The 17,567-nt window shown below is 43.0% G+C and overlaps 2 protein-coding genes across 2 annotated transcripts; one reads left to right on the top strand and one right to left on the bottom strand.

Moving 5' to 3' along the window:
- The first annotated feature begins 821 nt into the window (after window positions 1-821).
- atp2a1l (ATPase sarcoplasmic/endoplasmic reticulum Ca2+ transporting 1, like) lies at window positions 822-12,211 on the top strand. The gene is made up of 23 exons (XM_079293933.1): window positions 822-1,072; window positions 2,018-2,035; window positions 2,428-2,510; window positions 3,725-3,829; window positions 4,656-4,794; window positions 5,814-5,894; window positions 5,989-6,074; window positions 6,192-6,489; window positions 6,596-6,762; window positions 6,877-6,965; window positions 7,064-7,166; window positions 7,264-7,395; window positions 7,562-7,678; window positions 7,762-7,980; window positions 8,080-8,191; window positions 8,279-8,502; window positions 8,683-8,903; window positions 9,023-9,225; window positions 9,310-9,395; window positions 9,471-9,604; window positions 9,709-9,826; window positions 9,941-10,058; window positions 11,548-12,211. The coding sequence occupies exons 1-23, from the start codon at window positions 955-957 to the stop codon at window positions 11,565-11,567; spliced, it is 2,991 nt and encodes a 996-aa protein (XP_079150059.1). The 5' UTR covers window positions 822-954; the 3' UTR covers window positions 11,568-12,211.
- sult1st6 (sulfotransferase family 1, cytosolic sulfotransferase 6) lies at window positions 11,548-17,241 on the bottom strand. Its single transcript, XM_079293934.1, has 7 exons — window positions 16,809-17,241; window positions 15,922-16,050; window positions 14,964-15,061; window positions 14,647-14,773; window positions 13,299-13,393; window positions 13,041-13,221; window positions 11,548-12,484 (listed from the first exon to the last, which is right to left on the bottom strand). Exons 1-7 carry the CDS (start codon window positions 16,987-16,989, stop codon window positions 12,372-12,374), a joined length of 924 nt encoding a protein of 307 aa, XP_079150060.1. The 5' UTR covers window positions 16,990-17,241; the 3' UTR covers window positions 11,548-12,371.
- Between the last annotated feature and the right edge of the window lie 326 nt (window positions 17,242-17,567).

Genomic DNA, 17,567 nt, shown 5'->3' with positions numbered 1-17,567 from the left:
TAAGCCGCTCTATATCTCCCCGCGGCCTTCCTTTCCTCATAAAGAAAGAGGAATAAAACTTGATCCTCCTGTATCTGCAGCCAGGGCTTTACCTCTGCAGAGCACCAGTGGGACACGCTGGCTGTCCTCTTTGCATTCCTGTCCCCGCAGAGATCGTTCCTCCACTACACACTCACTTGTCCTTTATCATTCCCACGTCTGACTCAACTAGGTGCACTATCAGATCTGTAGTCTCTGTTATTGTGAGTGGCTCCGCACAACTTGAGCTAAACCTACGGTGTTGATGACATAATGGGTTGCAGTTTGAGCTTTGACCTAATGTGGCGACATGTAAAAATGCCTGCTAATTCTTGTGCTAGATTATTCGTCTACCACCCCACTCCTTCAGTCTCTCACTAGTTCACTCCTCTCTCACCCTCTGGCTCAGCCACCTTCCTCAGCAGAAACCAGTTGAGCCATCACTCAATATGCCCCCCCCCCCTCCCCCTCCCTCCCTCCACTCTGGATGAGCTCCTGTCTCACTCTCTCACCTTCTCTCTTCATCTTATTCCACTGACCATGCATGTTCCAAAAACAGATATCATTTTCATCCACGGTGTGACGCCCCCCTTCCCCCTCCACCGCCACTCTCCTGCATTGCCTCCTTTCCCAATCGAAGCCTTGTTCCTGTCCAAGTCCACCATCTCACCGCCCTATTGCTCCACCTCGAGCCCCACCCGCACCCCAACCCTCACATGCTGGAATTTGGGGGCGTGTGCAGGCGGGGTGTCCACCAATCGTGAGCCATTTGGTGGTATAAAACCCTGAACATGTATGCAGTAATTCGCTCTTTCTGTCAGTCCAGTACTCCTGAATTGGAGGGTGCCATACTTCTAGGTGAGGGTGGTGGATCAAGGGAAAAATCTGCAGAGATTAACTAAGAAGTAAAAGAGCGGCACGGTCTATCCAGAAAGGATGGAGAACTCACACGCGAAGGGCGTGGCTGAGTGCCTGGCTTACTTCGGGGTGAATGAGGTCACCGGTCTCACTCCCGACCACTTCAAGAAGAACCTGGAAAAGTATGGCCACAATGGTGAGAGTTCGGGCGTCAGGGATGGGGTCACAAAGTCACTGTTTGGCAACTAGGCCACATAGAGAAACTTCTCACTTCAAAGTGAAAGTATCTGAGTGTTTGCATTGGAAATATTCCACACAGTACATCTGCTGGGATGGTTTGTCGAGGTGCTTTCCTGAGAGTGGAGTTAGGAGATTTGAGTCGGGCTGGGTTGGGATTCTGCATGTGATACTTTTCTAGAGGGGAGTTGCAACAGCTGGTAGAAATGCAGAGACATTGAGAAGGAGAGACTTTGAGGGCTTTGAAGAGCTATTTAAAGATAAAAGAAGATGGCTGGAGAGCGAGAGAGACAGGTGATGGCTCAAGAAGCTTCCTAAGTGATATATGGGGCGTCCGTTAACAGGAGGGATGGATAATTTTAGGCGGGGAGGTCCTTAGATGGCTTATGTCTAAAATGATCTGTAATATGATTGCTACTCAATAACCAGTGTATTGGCAAATTAGACAGCAAAGACGAGTATTGTATTCAAAATCATTCTTGTTTTCACTGTGATGTTTCCGCTGCCTTGTAACATTTTACTGAGCTGTCATTAAACGTAATGTTTGATTTTGTTTACAAATTAAGGGATTTATGAAGTGAACAGAATTACAACCCGATATCAATATCAACATCAAATACAGTATATAAAAGCTTTTAAATGTCAGCTTGAAGACATTAAGTGTAAAGCACGCAGGGATTTTTGAAAAGGTGGAAGTTGGAATTTGAGAAGCCAAAGATCTTGAGGTAATGTTTATCATCTTGTACCAATAAGTCTAACTTTTCTCCCAAAGTTTTGTTGAAAATGTTCCTTGATGAACGCCATGTTTCTTTTCTGAACATGAATCATTTTAACAAACCATCCTTTTTCTTGTCTTTCTGTCTCCACAACCGTCCTCCTCCTTGATCTTTGTGTCCAACTCCAGAGCTGCCCGCTGAGGAGGGTAAGTGTTTATCCAGCCCACATTGATGAAATATCTAAATCTGAACAAGAACTTCCAGACACCTGATTCGACCCAGATGGGGAGACCATCATGAATACTCTCAAAAGGGTTGTAATAACAATACATGCCAGAAGCAGTCTGATTATGCGATGCCCCATTGTACTCAATGTAAAAATCATTTTAATCAGTCTTTGGCAACAACATTTTGAAAACTGAATTTCCCCTAAGAGGGATTGATAAAGTGTACCTTCTAAATCCATCCTTTATATACTGTAAACACTTCCCTTTGCACTGAAATACACTTTGCATATTTAAGTAAATAATAATACATTCAAATGATGTGATAATTACCCATTGATTTATATTCTTTTTTTTTTCTTTGTCTCATCCAGGCAAGAGCATCTGGGAGCTGATCTCTGAGCAGTTCGAGGACTTGCTCGTCAGGATCCTGTTGCTGGCTGCCTGTATCTCTTTTGTAAGTAAACAAGTGTTGTTCTTTTTTTTAAACCAGCCAGCAATGCTAAACTCCAGTTCATTTTAAACTCAAGGAACAGCAGATTGGTAGTAGATATAGTAGCAACCAACTCCACAAGACACTGACACCACATGGGATCAGATGCTTCACTTCAGAATCAGAATCAGAATCAGAATCAGCTTTATTGGCCATGTGTGCTCACGCATACATGGAATTTGTCTCCGGTTTCCACTCCGTTCACTTGACTTTTATCTACAAAAGAACATTTAAAAAGAAATAGTCTCTTGGCCCTCTTACATTCTTGACAGCCATCAAGAACCCACAACACAAACTCTTTCAGAAAACAAGCATGCTGCAGTTGATCACTCCTGTCTGGGCACTTTGTCCACATAACTTCTTATCCCCCTCCGCCCCTCCATGTATTTTTGAGGATGACAACTTGAGAGGAGGGAGACAGATTGCAAGGGCTTGCAGGAGGTGTATTAATCTCTATACCCAGCTTTCACCCCTTCGGGCAGCTGTCATGATCGCCTTAGAAGGCGAATATTGAGAAGCCAGTGAGAGATGGGGGTCAGAAAAGTATAGGGGGGCTGAGGGGTATGGGTTTATTTTAAGAAAGCCCCGAGCTGAGGAGAGAAACTGAATCCTTCGGGAAAGGTCAGGCCTGAAGGAAGGAACGAAGGGCCACCGCAGAGAGAGGGTTGAAGTCAGAAGGAGCAAGGAGTTATGGGACACCGAGATCAAATTAAAAACGTCATATTACGACATGCGAATATATCATCAAAATAACAGCGGTTAACACCAGGAAAGAAAGGAACTGATTGAAATGTGTCAAAGTAAATGAAGACAAGGTCTTAAAAATGTCCTGGACAATTAGGCTCACATTCGTATGATTTCTTTCACATCGTTGCATGCTCAATGCAAAGAAAACTAGAAATGCTCGTGGAAAGTCTCCGCAATCCCTGAATATGTATCCTGTTATTATTCCGACTTTAAGCATTACATACAAGGTTATAAAGCTGTGAGGAATATTTTCACTTAGGCACAATGCCAATGCTTCAACAATGTTAATTGTCCATTCAAGGTACATGAAAGACAGAGGTGCGGACTTATTTGCATGTTGTTTCTCGAGAGCAGTATGTTCCGCTGTCATTGATGTCTCCACTGCTGTGCGCACACTAACGCTGCTTTTCTCTTTCCCACTCTAACCTCAGGTGCTGGCCTGGTTTGAGGAAGGTGAAGAGACAGTCACTGCCTTTGTGGAGCCCTTCGTCATCCTTCTTATCCTCATTGCTAACGCCATTGTTGGAGTTTGGCAGGTCAGTGACGAGGCCCAGCGTGTCGAGCAACAAGATGTATCCGTTTGGCAATTATGACAGAAAGACCACGGGCTCCAATTACGGCCATGTCTTCTAACCAGACGTGGTTGCTCAACTGGAATAGTTGGTGTGTTCTCCAAAGTAGCTCTTACAACATAGAGCAAACCTCAGATATAGAATATTATTCATTTTGAATAGAGAAGATTAATATGATATGATCACCAGATAGGTAATGGATGACTCACATTGTGCAAGTCATGCTCTTCTACAAGCCATCAGCATCAGTGGCGACGCGAACATTGTTGTGAACACATCCCCGCCAAGTGTCAAAATCATCTGATTCGTTCCCGTTTTTCTGTTAAACCAGAACTGACTTTGGTAACCTGCTATTAGGAGATTCTATCTCTGACGCTAGCGTGTGCTTTCTTGTTGCAGACTCCCTCAGCTATATAATGTATGTAAGCATAGATCCATGCACCACCGGAGAAGAAAAAGACAAGAATACCTATGATGCATGGCAACTTAAAAAGGAATGGCAAACATCAGATCATAGATTTGACCTACTCGTGTGTCATCAGTAGGTTGTGTATCGGTGTTAGTTGCTGTGTGTAAAACACGCTCCAGGACATTGAGGACTCGTGCCAACATGAGTATGGATTACATTCAAGGATAAACAGGCATGCTGACATCAGTTTATTGATAGTTGTTAAAGCGTGGCTCAAAATGTCTAAATGTGTATGTATTTCAGTTTTTATTTTAGTTGACGACCCCCCCCCCCCGGACTTTTTAATGACTGTTTGTGTGTTTTTGTCTGTGTGTGCCACAGGAGCGTAACGCTGAAGATGCCATCGAGGCTCTCAAGGAATACGAGCCTGAGATGGGCAAGGTTTACCGTTCTGACAGAAAGAGTGTGCAGATCATCAAGGCCAGGGAAATTGTCCCCGGAGACATTGTGGAGGTGTCTGGTAAGATATGTCTGGATTGTTCACCATTTTTATAGGCGGAACCCAATTTGCTAGCCTGATCTAGGGGTAAAATCGGGGTAATAGGAGCCTGTTAGTCATCGCCTGTTATGTTCAACAGTCTTCACTGTCTAAATACAATGTAGCTGTGAAAAGAAACAACAAAGATCCAGTGAGCTGCATACATTTCTCGAAAGGGAAAGGAAGACAGAAAGACATATATGTGTCTGGAAAAGCCTTGTGTCTTTTTAAGGCAATGTGAGTAGCACTGCTGTGAAAACATGCTGACTGAAGGAAAGCAAAATCATGAGTATAAATACTCACGAGCACCTGCCGCGCGTCTTCTCCCCTCACTGCCGTTGCCCATGTGCGCTCATTTGTCAGTGTACACCTGTTGCCCCTCTAGCTGGCTGTCCCCACCCCCTCACCATGTGTGGTTCATTCTCATTGTGCCAAGCATATGTCAGTTTAGATACTGCCTCATTATGCAACCCATGGATTACGTATAGAAAGTTACTCCTAGCATTTGTCTCTAATTTTAGAATAACTTCTACCACAATGTTGCATAATTGTTGAAATATTTTTCAGTCAAGGATTAGGGTTGGGCGATCGTTTCTATTTTCATATTGCCTACTCGAGGTTACTCGAGATCGCTGATAGTGGATCCAAATGCCAGATAGGAGTTACATAACAGCACTGCAGTCTGACAGAGCTTTGAAATAATCAAACCGTTGAGCTTGTGCAAGAAAAACAGTTAAAGTTACACGAATAAACATTTATAAAAGAGTGTGAACATTTTATTTATAAAATATAAACATATTTGATAGTTTATTTGACAGCAATGTGTCCTCTATTCATACAACGGCTCCCTTTTAAAAGTTCAAATATAATATAGAAATTCACCACAGCTACATTTATTTTATGTTTAATGTAAGTAACACAAATACGAACGCATTCTATCAAAATTTAGTAGAATTAACAAGAATTCGTTTTAATGATGACTTCTCTGTGATTCCCAACAGTTGGTGACAAAGTCCCCGCTGACATCAGGCTTGTTTGCATCAAGTCCACAACGCTGCGTGTTGACCAGTCCATCCTTACTGGTAAGTTTTCAAGAAACCTGAAATCTGCCACGACATGTTTTCCTGCCCTTACTACATTGGCAGTTTTGAACAAATGTTCCGTTTTCTCTCTTAGGTGAGTCTATCAGTGTGATCAAGCACACCGACGCTGTTCCCGACATGAGAGCTGTCAACCAGGACAAGAAGAACATGCTTTTCTCTGTAAGGGCCTTTACCAACATCAATATTTCATCTTCCCTGTGTTTCAAGTCTGTCCTTGTTACCCCTTTGTTCCATTCAACTAGCATTACCTGTTTGTTTTGTGTGTCTCCTCTGTAGGGCACTAACATCGCTGCCGGCAAGGCCATCGGTGTTGCTGTGTGCACCGGAGTCTCCACTGAGATTGGTAAGATCCGTGACCAGATGGCTGCCACCGAGCAGGAGAAGACGCCTCTGCAGGCCAAGATGGACGAGTTCGGCGAGCAGCTGTCCAAGGTTATCTCCCTGATCTGTGTTGCTGTCTGGGCCATCAACATTGGCCACTTCAATGACCCCGTCCACGGAGGCTCGTGGATCCGCGGCGCTGTCTACTACTTCAAGATTGCTGTCGCTCTGGCTGTGGCTGCCATCCCTGAGGGTGAGGGAAGCGCGGCATTGTAACCAGAAAGTGACAGTCAGAGTTAGTGCGTGTGTTCCTCCACCGCTTGTTTATCGCACTCACAGTTTCCACCAATGTCTCTCAGGTCTGCCCGCTGTCATCACCACCTGCCTGGCCCTTGGTACCCGCCGTATGGCCAAGAAGAACGCCATTGTCAGAAGCCTGCCCTCTGTGGAGACCCTGGGCTGCACCTCTGTCATCTGCTCCGACAAGACTGGCACCCTCACCACCAACCAGATGTGTGTGACCAAGGTGGGTGAAACACTCGTCACACTCAAGAAGGAAATCGTGTTGTCGAGAGCTTGTCTTCAAAAAAACAGCCGACATCGGACACAGTTAAAACTTTCTTTGTTTCCTTCGCCACAGATGTTCATCGTCAAGAGCGTCGATGGCGACCATGTTGACCTTGATGCTTTTGATATCTCTGGCTCCAAGTACACCCCCGAGGGCGAAGTGTAAGTTGGTTTTGATGATTCAAATCCAATATCAGGCATACAATAAAGTGCCCATGAACCGCCCCTTATTTATTTCTAATTCTCTCTTTGTCTTTCAGCTCCCAGGGAGGTGCCAAGATCAACTGCAGTGGATACGACAGCCTTGTTGAGGTGGCTACCATCTGCGCCCTGTGCAACGACTCCTCTCTGGACTACAACGAGGTAAAGTCATGAAGTCATGCAGTGTATTTGCTACACTGAAACCTCATCACCTTCCACAGTTTAACCAATGATCTCCATCTCCTTCCTTTTTCTCCAGACCAAGAAGATCTATGAGAAGGTCGGTGAGGCTACTGAGACCGCCCTGTCCTGCCTGGTTGAGAAGATGAACGTGTTCAACAGCAGCGTGAAGAACCTGACCAAGATTGAGAGAGCCAACGCTTGCTGCTCAGTAAGTCTCCTCTTGCCGTTTGCTACATTTTGAGGATAATTCACGTTTTTAGTTACACGGCGAATTGCGAACCACTAAAATTGCTCCAACGAATTTAAGTTTTTAATTGAGGCCAACCGGCTGCGAGATAACTGCCGATCTAATGAAAAACTCTTTCATTCAACAGGTGGTCAAGCAGCTCATGAAGAAGGAAGTCACTCTGGAGTTCTCCCGTGACAGGAAGTCAATGTCCGTGTACTGCACTCCCACTAAGGGTGATGGTGGTGCCAAAATGTTTGTGAAGGCAAGTTTCTTCTTTTTTTCTGTCTCACATCCTTTGTTCAGCATTTAACATAACACTAAATGATGACTTTGTTTCCTCCACAGGGCGCCCCTGAGGGTGTGATTGACAGGTGCACATATGTGCGTATTGGCGCCACCCGTGTGCTCCTGACCAGCGCCATCAAGGACAAGATCCTGGCTGTTATTAAGGAGTGGGGTTGCGGTCGTGACACCCTGCGTTGCCTGGCCCTGGCCACCAGTGACTCCCCACTGAAGTTGGAGCAGATGAAATTCGAGGACGCAACCAAATTCATCAATTACGAGGTGAGAGCTCAAACGCCTTGATATTGAGATGTGTGGATGTAACTGTGACTACATGTAAAAAGTTCTTTTGAATGACTCCATTCAACCCTCTCGCCTCAGACTGACCTGACCTTCGTTGGCTGTGTGGGGATGCTGGATCCCCCTCGCAAGGAGGTCAGTGGCGCCATTAAGCTGTGCAGAGCTGCTGGAATCCGTGTCATTATGATCACTGGTTAGTATTATGTGTATGTTTTAAAAATACCTCAGAAACCGACTCTTTACGGACTCCCCATCAAACTTCTCCTCCTCTATATTTCAGGTGACAACAAGGGAACCGCTATCGCTATCTGCCGTCGCATTGGCATCTTCACAGAGGATGAGGATGTGGAGAACAAGGCCTACACTGGACGCGAGTTTGACGATCTTCCCCTCCACGAACAGGGCGAGGCTGTGCGCAGGGCTTGCTGCTTTGCCCGTGTTGAGCCATCCCACAAATCCAAGATTGTGGAGTACCTGCAGAGTTATGATGACATTACTGCTATGGTGAGAGCTCAGCAGCATGAAATACAACCTAGCCTCACACAGCTGCAGTCCATGTGTCTTTCAGCTGTTCTGTTCGTGGTTTTGTGCCCAGTTTTTACTGTATGTCTATGATAATTGCTCTGTACATGTGTGTAGTTTGAGAGTAGTTTAACATTATGCTTCCACTCCTCCCTATTCCAGACTGGTGATGGTGTGAACGATGCCCCTGCCCTGAAGAAGGCCGAGATTGGCATCGCCATGGGCTCTGGCACTGCCGTTGCCAAGTCTGCCTCTGAGATGGTCCTGGCTGACGACAACTTCTCTTCCATTGTGTCTGCTGTTGAGGAGGGCAGAGCTATCTACAACAACATGAAGCAGTTCATTCGCTACCTCATCTCCTCCAACGTCGGTGAGGTCGTCTGGTGAGTGGTTTATGTAAAATGCACTCTGATCCACAGCTAAACGCCACATTTCAGCCATCGTTCTCTCTGCCTCTGGCAAACTTCGGCCTGTTCTATTGTTTCCTTTCGCACTCTTTCAGTATCTTCCTGACTGCTGCTTTGGGTCTGCCTGAAGCTCTGATCCCCGTCCAGCTGCTGTGGGTCAACCTGGTTACTGACGGTCTGCCCGCCACTGCTCTGGGCTTCAATGCCCCTGATCTGGACATCATGGGCAGGCCCCCTCGTTCCGCCAAGGAGCCCCTGATCTCTGGCTGGCTGTTCTTCAGATACATGGCTATTGGTGGTAAGTAGGACTTTGGACATTATATTTGGTGGTAATGCAGGACAAACTCTTGCCTACACTAACGCTGTCTTGTTTCCCGAACAGGATACGTCGGTGCTGCCACTGTTGCTGGTGCTGCTTATTGGTTCATGTATGATCCAGAGGGCCCCGGTGTCACCTACTACCAGCTTGTAAGTCTCTTTCATATCGTCTTTACCACACACTCACACGCATACACTTAATAACCTCACCTCTCCTCTGTTCAGTCCCACTTCATGCAGTGCCACGATGAGAACGAGTACTTCACCGGTCTCGATTGTGTGGTCTTTGAGGCTGCTTGTCCCATGACCATGGCTCTGTCTGTGCTGGTCACCATTGAGATGGCCAACGCTCTCAACAGGTAATGCTTCACATGTGATGATGATGATACATTTGATGATGACTCCTGTGGTTTCTTCAGGTGACATTTATTTTCATAATACCTTTTTTTTCTTCTTTTTCAAGCTTGTCTGAGAACCAGTCTCTGCTTCGCATGCCCCCATGGAGCAACTTCTGGCTGCTGGCTGCCATGGCCCTCTCCATGTCCCTGCACTTCATGATCATCTATGTTGACCCTCTGCCCGTAAGTCAGCCAAAAGTGCTCTCTACAGATTGATTAGACTATATTGAGGCATTGTGACGTGTAGTATTTGTCGTAGTTGCTCAGCAGTTCTGATTCTCCTCTTTTGCCCCCCAGATGGTCTTCAAGCTGACCCATTTGAACATCGACCAGTGGTTGGTCGTCTTGAAGCTTTCCTTCCCCGTCATCCTGATTGATGAGGTGCTGAAGTTCGTGGCCCGCAACTACATTGACTGTAAGTAGCCTCATATTTTTGTACGTCCCCTCTAACATATTAGAATAATAAAGAAATACCGTATTTCTTAAATGAACGCTTCTGATCTTTTTTGAGAAGTTTGAATATGATTTTAATTGATTAATACTGTCATCTTTTTTAAATAATTAAATAATGATGCTAATCATCCATTGAGATTTTAACTTTGTGATTGTGTTTGTGAAATTCATCTTCATCCTCTGCTGTCATCTAATTTTATCACATCAACTCTTCGTCGATCATAAGTTTGATATTGTGTGTTTTGATCTGCCTAATTCCATCACTCCTCCACCATTAACTCACTTAACTCATGTTGATTTCTAGACTAAATGAAATCAACCCACCACCTTTAGCCTGTAACTAAATCAAGGTATTCCACAGCTTGAACTGCTGCTGGTTATCTCTGTGTATCTGTAGTTTATGTTCCTGCTCTTATGCAAACCAGTCCTCGGCAATGTCTGCTTTGTATATTACCACACTCCTGTAGATGTGGAACTCCGGCTCTTAATTACTTAATGACATACGTAATTGAAAACATGAATCCAACAACTATCACATATTGACAAGGTGACACAATGGGGAAATTCCTGAGTAATGCTTTCTGTATCTGATGTCTTCCTCTGTGTTTAGTTAGAAGGTGAGTTAATCACCTCTGAGTTGTTGCTGTCAGTGTCAGTGTTACAGCTTGTTTGTTGGGTTCTTTGTCTGTATGTAAGACAGAAACATGCCTGTTCTGGTACCACTTCTGTAGAAAGGCGTGATATGGTCGGTGTCCCACAAAAAGCCTTTGGCAACACTTTATTTTACAGAAATGAATAAGCAGAGTATAAACATAGAATTAATAGTTTATAACACCCTATAATGTAGCTAGAAACCGAGGTAAGGGCTTTTTAAATATTATTGATGTTGTTAAATAACAGATTCAACTCTTCCCAGGGTGCTGGTGGAGAAGCAGATAAAAACTATAAAATATTACACAGTTGTAATTTTATAAGATATTTCTTAATAGAAGTTATTCTTGTTGAATATACTCTATGTTAATAAACATATACAATGTCATTATAACTCCGTTATAATGTGTGTGTTACAAACAGTTTGTCATGTTAGCATACTGCTTATAAATTATAAATGGGGGTGGCGTGATGTAATAAAGTGTTACCAAATCTTTAGTAAGTATTTTTAAATGAGAATGTCATGTTCTTCGTGCATAATGACTTAGTCACCACCATCTTAGTCAGCTGGTTGCTTTCATTAGATTTGATGTCAAAGATCAATTATACTCAAGTGAGAGGTTATGTTACAGATGACATCATGCTTTCTGAGTAAGAGTAGTTAAATTTTGGGCAACTTTCTAGGATTTTGACTTGTCGTAGTTGACATAGTTTTGTGTTGTTCAATTTGATTTCTCAAGTTTCCGTTGTTGAAATCAAATCCATTTCCCTATCTGATTCATCTATTTTCTTTTTACCAGGTACTGAAACTAAACGCTAGAGATGTAGAAGAAGAGGATCTTAAGGGTTGGAGAGAAAGAGGCGGAGAAGAGAGAGAGGAAGATCAAAACCAAAGAGGGGAGCCATAGTGAGTCAACTAATAGAAGAAAGAGGAGAACATACAGGAAAACCTACTTTAAAAAAAACAATAAAACCTGTCAACAAAATCTACAAAAACATAGCCTCTATACAAGCAAGGAGATTTGACCCAAATGAAAGGAAGTATCCATGCCGATAAAGTATTCAAATATTTAAGATTTTATTCTCAGAAAATAAAGTATGTGAAAGTGATTTTTTGTTAAACTTGGATATTCTCAGCTGTTGTGTTTTTGTGTCCTCTGTCCATTTTCATATGATTGACTTTCCAGCTCATTTATTTTATTCTAGTCTTTGTTGCTCGTGTCTCGTGCAGCCTCCCTTCTTTGGCTGGGCTTTGTACAGTGTGGTGTAGGGTTGCAAAATGACTTCATATGGGCAGAAAAACTACATGCCTCCAGGTGCCAACACTCTATAGGCTCCATGCAGTCAGCATACTCTGTTGGAGGTCTCGTGACGTAAAATGGGCGTGTCCACTTAGTCACAACACTTGTGGTCTTATATATTGTTTACGTGATAAGCTGCAATAAAATGATGATTACAAACTCATGTACTTGTATTGTGGCACACATCTTCATTGATCCTTTAAGCATACATTCGACATGTTTTGGTATTCAGCTTGTGCCAAATGTTCGGCCTGCTGCACAGCGTCAGTTGATCTGTTTTTGGTTTGAAGAGCTCCATCAGTTTGGAAAGAAGCCCAAATCCATTAGATAAGGTCCCTAAATGGTATGTTGACATCCTTCATTTGCTTTTCATAATCTTCATCAAACATCTTCGATTGCTCGGGTGTGAAATGGTTTCTCCAGTCACCTACTTCCCCTGTAAAGAGAGAAAATGCAGCACAACAGTGTTAGACATATAAATCAATCACTGTATATTGAGGAGCAAGTTCTTCATTTATTTTCCCTAGAAGCAGCAATTGTTAAACAGCAGAGCTGCAAAGATTTGAATCCTTATAGATTAATCTGCCAACTATTATCTCAATTATTTGATTAATTGTTGATTGGTGAATGAAATATCATAAAACAGTGGAAAATGTCCAAAGATGACGCCTTCAAATATTCCAGAACTTAAAAAAAGTCGAATTACTACACTACGGGATGAAGAGAAACAATCGTATTTTCTGATTCATTTTCTGCACAAAGACCAACCAATTAATGAACTGAACAGAAGCAACGGCAAGAAATCCAGGAACCGCTAGGTGGCGCCACTACACTGTACATGTGAAGTACAGGACGAAGACAAGATATGACACAATGCAATAACAGTAATGCTGCCTGTCTATGGGAAGCTTCTACTGTTGATTTGTTTGGAATTGATACATTCCCTGCTCATTTTGTTATCATTTTGAATCAATATTCTGCTTATGGCGCACCTTTTCTCATGAAGGAAGAGATGGACTGATCAAAAACTGGTGCTGGGACGCAGGAGTAGTTGGTCATCGGGTTCTCCTTCATGTTCTTAAAGGACGTGAGCTCCACAATCCGGCTGATGACCTCATCAGAGACGGACAAGTCCAGGTACCTCATGATGCGCTCCACCTCACGCCGAGGATTCTGGGAGGGTAAATAAGAGGGTAAGAGTATGTTGTACGACATGATTTGGTAATACGGAGTCCATGTGTTCTCTGTACCTCTTTCATGTCCTCATAGAAGAGGTAAAGGATGTTCTTCGTCTCTCTCTCCATCCAGTAACCTTTCACATGGTCATACCAGGAGCCCCATGCCACTGCAGAAACCAAATTCCTTGAGTGTCTTTCATGTAACATTACTCCCAGTTCAGTGAAAAGTTTGTGTCAACTTAGGTTGCAACAAATGTTTAATAATGTTCATGAATTGACTTATCTTTATAGATAGGTCATTGACTTTTGGTTTGCAAAGTTGTGAAAAATCCCTTTAGTAAGCTCTTTAATCACAGATGAACCGTTAATTACCTTCTGGGACAGGGCGGAATCTGGACCGAAGTCCATTTATTAATAACCTGTTAATATATACAACTGCTGGCCGGATGTACTGTATCTTTGCAATAACCCTTATAAACATCATTGCAGACGTGTCAATGATTTTTGCTTTTATCTGATTCTGTAATTATTCTCTGTAGGTTCATGACTTTGAACGGCACCTTTCACATACAAATAGATAAGTTATTAACAAATGTTGTTGTTTTTTTACAAATTGACCACAAGGTCTGCAGTTGCAAATGTGAGTAAGTTGCTAATGAATAGAATTAGTGCCAGAAGTCTTTTTCCAGAAGGTAAGTGGTCTAACAGTCTTTAGGAGCAATCTTCCTGGTAAATGAAAGAGCTGAAAAAGCAAAACACTTGTCATGCAGGTTAAACACCAGATGAAGGGATTTTTCACAATCAAGAAACCCAACTTATGATTTGTGTCTCGCAAATGATCTGTAAAGCATTAACAAAAGATGAGGCATTGGTACAATTCAAATTGCCTCAATAAAAAGTGGATGAGATATAAACTGTTTGACAGATTCAAAACCTGCCAACTCACAACAGAGGTGATGTCAACTTTACCAAAAGCAAAATGGATCCCCAAAAAAATTTAAAATGCATCTGTAAAGTCGCAGCTCGTCTATTGCAATTGGACACCAAAGCAAAGATTAAGTATAACAATACACCAGTTTCAATTATTTTGCAGATCTGAAGGAACATTTTCTTCTTATTATCACATTCCCTCTGCTGCCTCGCAGGGTGCTGCTAATCCTGTCATGGCCATTGAGGCCTAACAAGTTTCTCACTGGGGGGACAACGAGGTTAGGAAACTTATTCTGCGGTGTCGGATTGCCACCAGCCACTTTTATATTCCTAAAATTTGTATAGAATACATAAGCACTTCTGGCAGGAGTGGGTAAATGTACCAGTGTGGTGGTTATTTCTTGGTTCAGCTGGATGCTTTGTGCAGACAGAAATAAGCAGTTTGAATAAAGGAAAGACGACACTCAGGAATGTGATTTCATCTACTTACACTCTCCTCGCATGAATTTGGGAATGTAGCCCTCCCAGGGACCGGGCTCAGGTTGGGTCAGATTCATACAATCAAAGTAGAAGTAGCTCACCAGGTTGTCTTTGGCGTTGCGTGCCACGTAGATAACCTTTACACACAATGAGGCATATAATAAAGGATTTACAACAACAATGCAGACAATGAGTAACCTGATGAAGCAGTTTTATGGATGACATTGTATTGTTAAACTGCATCATGAAACGTTAAACCTTTCAACACACATTTACAAACAATTAACTGCGGGATTTTGCTCTCAGTTGACTCAGTTTGAGTCTTACCTTGCACTTGTTTTCCCAAAATCCTGTCGGCACCAACTGAAGAGGAAGATGCGTCTTGATAATCCTTGGAGGATCCGTTTTTTTCAGTTGATCAAGACCTGAGACGTTAGTTCAGGGAACAGGATATGTCAGGGACAAGGATATGTATGTATGAAAGTCTAAACATACCTTTGTTACACTCTATTTTATTTTACTTTGTGATTGTTCACATTTTCAGGAATGTTTGATTGAGGGAACACATCAACATCTTGGGAAGTGTATATTTGCTTTCTTGATGACAGTTAGATCGTATTTCCCAAAGTGTTCCGGGTGTGTTGACCCAGCGCAAATGAAATAGAAGCACCTTACACAGTAAGCAAATGCAGTGGTTGGAATGAAAACAAAAGACAGGAAGGGAGCATTTGCATTCAGGCATGCCGGAAGGACACACAGTTGAGATTACGAGATCAAGGGGTCAAGACAGTAGGGGGCCGGAAGTTGCTCTCAGACATCATTTTATTAGCAAGTCTGCACTGCCCAACAACAGGTATTTGTTCATCACTGCCCAGCACCAAACAAAAGGTAAAAGTAGCAACTAGCTACAATAGTCAAGCATCTAGCAAGTGTTTGTACATGTGTAAGTAGCTCCCCAGTAGCCAAAACAATTAGACAGGAACCACCTGAGAACTTCAGTGATAAACTAGATTGTCTTGGGCGTTGTTTTGGGCATTGTTGGCACTGAGAGATATGTTCATTGGTTTAATAGCTTATTGACCCCGATTAAGGCGCAAGAAAACAAGCCGTTGTGAAAACATTCCTCCGGGAGTTGGATCTGAGTTCTGACTGTCAGACCTAGTTGGAGGATGTATTTGGAAACGATGTTTTAAGTTTTAGCAAAAATGAACACAAACTTGAAGGTCTTAATTAAAACTGGTCGACACAATCGCACAAGTACAAGCAGAGCAACCTAAATACACACCTGAGGGAATGGGTGGTGCGGAGAAGAGCTCTAGGAAAGGACTGCGGACGGGTGTTGGGGCTCGTTTGCAGGCCTCAGCATCTCCGTTGTTTAGAAGCAGGTCAACTATCTCCTGGGTCCATGTGGTCCCTTATGTCCCCAAAACACAACGCTGGGTTGAATGAATAGGATACTTTCCATGTGTTGAACCACACAGGTTTAAGGAGGAATCCCATCTTACACCCACAACAAAAATAACCATCAACTTGACTCAAGTCAGTACAGTATGTGTGTATGTGACAATTCTACAGAAATGACCACCTTGAAAGGCCAGGATTTTAATATTGTTGCTTTTCTGGAAGATATCCACATCAATTTAAAATGTTAGCCCTCAGTAGAGTGGCTACTGTTTTGCTTGCAGTCATTTAGTTTATGTACTTTTTCATTGTTGAAAAAGTATTGTCAGCTTCACGACATGAGAGGCTCATTACGTTACGTACTCTCTTATAAATAGCTTTATTTCAGCGGTGGAAGAAGTATACTGAGATCCTTTAATTCAGTAAAAGTAGCAATACCACACTGTGAAAGTACTCGATTGTGTGTGAAACTCATTGAAAATAAAAGTTTCATCCACAACAATGCATCCTATTTTATGAGATTAGGTATATGTTTAGCATGCAAACTCTAGATATAAAAAGTAACTAAAGCTGTAAAATAAACGTAGTGAAGTCAAAAGTCGAATAGTTTCCTCTCATATATGATCATGAGTAGAAGTATAAAGTAGCAGAAAATGTAAATACTCAAACTTGTTACATTTCACCACTGGTATGTCAACAACAACACACTACATGACACAAAAAACGGTCCTGTCCAAAGCTGATAACTCATTCCGACTTGAACTAAAGTACCTGCTTTGGGGTAGGTGGCGATGAGGAGGTCTGAGGGGTCAGGACAGAAAGCCCAGATGGAGTCCCAGTTGTTGGCGATGTAGCTCATGAGAGGAATTCCTCTGACTGGGATGAGAGGGAAGCGAGAGATGCATGCCCTCTGAATGGCTTCGCTGTAGGACAACTCTTTTTCCTCCGACATGACTGACACTGTCAAAAGTCGTGTTCGTCGAGCAGACCGGGAACCAGAAGCCAAAGGTTTTTTTTTTAAATGTGTACGGTGGTTCCTCCTGACGTCCCGTCTTCAGCAGCTTCTCTGACAGCTGACTTTTGGTCCGTTGTCAAACATTCACTGTTGAATTGCCTTTATACACCAATAAATTCCAACCGTCTCCTCCTTTTTAGGATTTGATTTATTAGTTCGGTCCTCTTGATGTCTTCTGGTTTCCAGCCTCAATCCTCTCCAACATCTAAAAATGGAATCCGAAGTGCTTCAGTCACTGTTTCTTTTCCCCCTCCTTCTATCTTTGTAACCTGGGAGGAGGGTCTTACAAGAGCCCTACACGCCACAGAGAGGCAAACTATGATCACACAAAGAGATGAAAACTAAACTTTTTTGTGAGAGACATGTTGAAAGCCTCCAACTGAAGGACCCAAACACCCAGGACCTTTGGACCCAAACAGCACAGTAAAAGAAAAATCCAATGGCAGTAAAAGATAGCTTGACAAAGGTCTGATCTTCTCATTTCATGATAAGATTGCAAAGCAGAAACGTGTCAC

This window comes from Melanostigma gelatinosum, assembly GCF_949748355.1.
Source record: "Melanostigma gelatinosum genome assembly, chromosome: 21".
NCBI classification, from domain to species: domain Eukaryota; kingdom Metazoa; phylum Chordata; class Actinopteri; order Perciformes; family Zoarcidae; genus Melanostigma; species Melanostigma gelatinosum.
The sequence above is the reverse complement of the archived record's forward strand: the minus strand, read 5'-3'. Positions and strand labels throughout refer to the sequence as shown.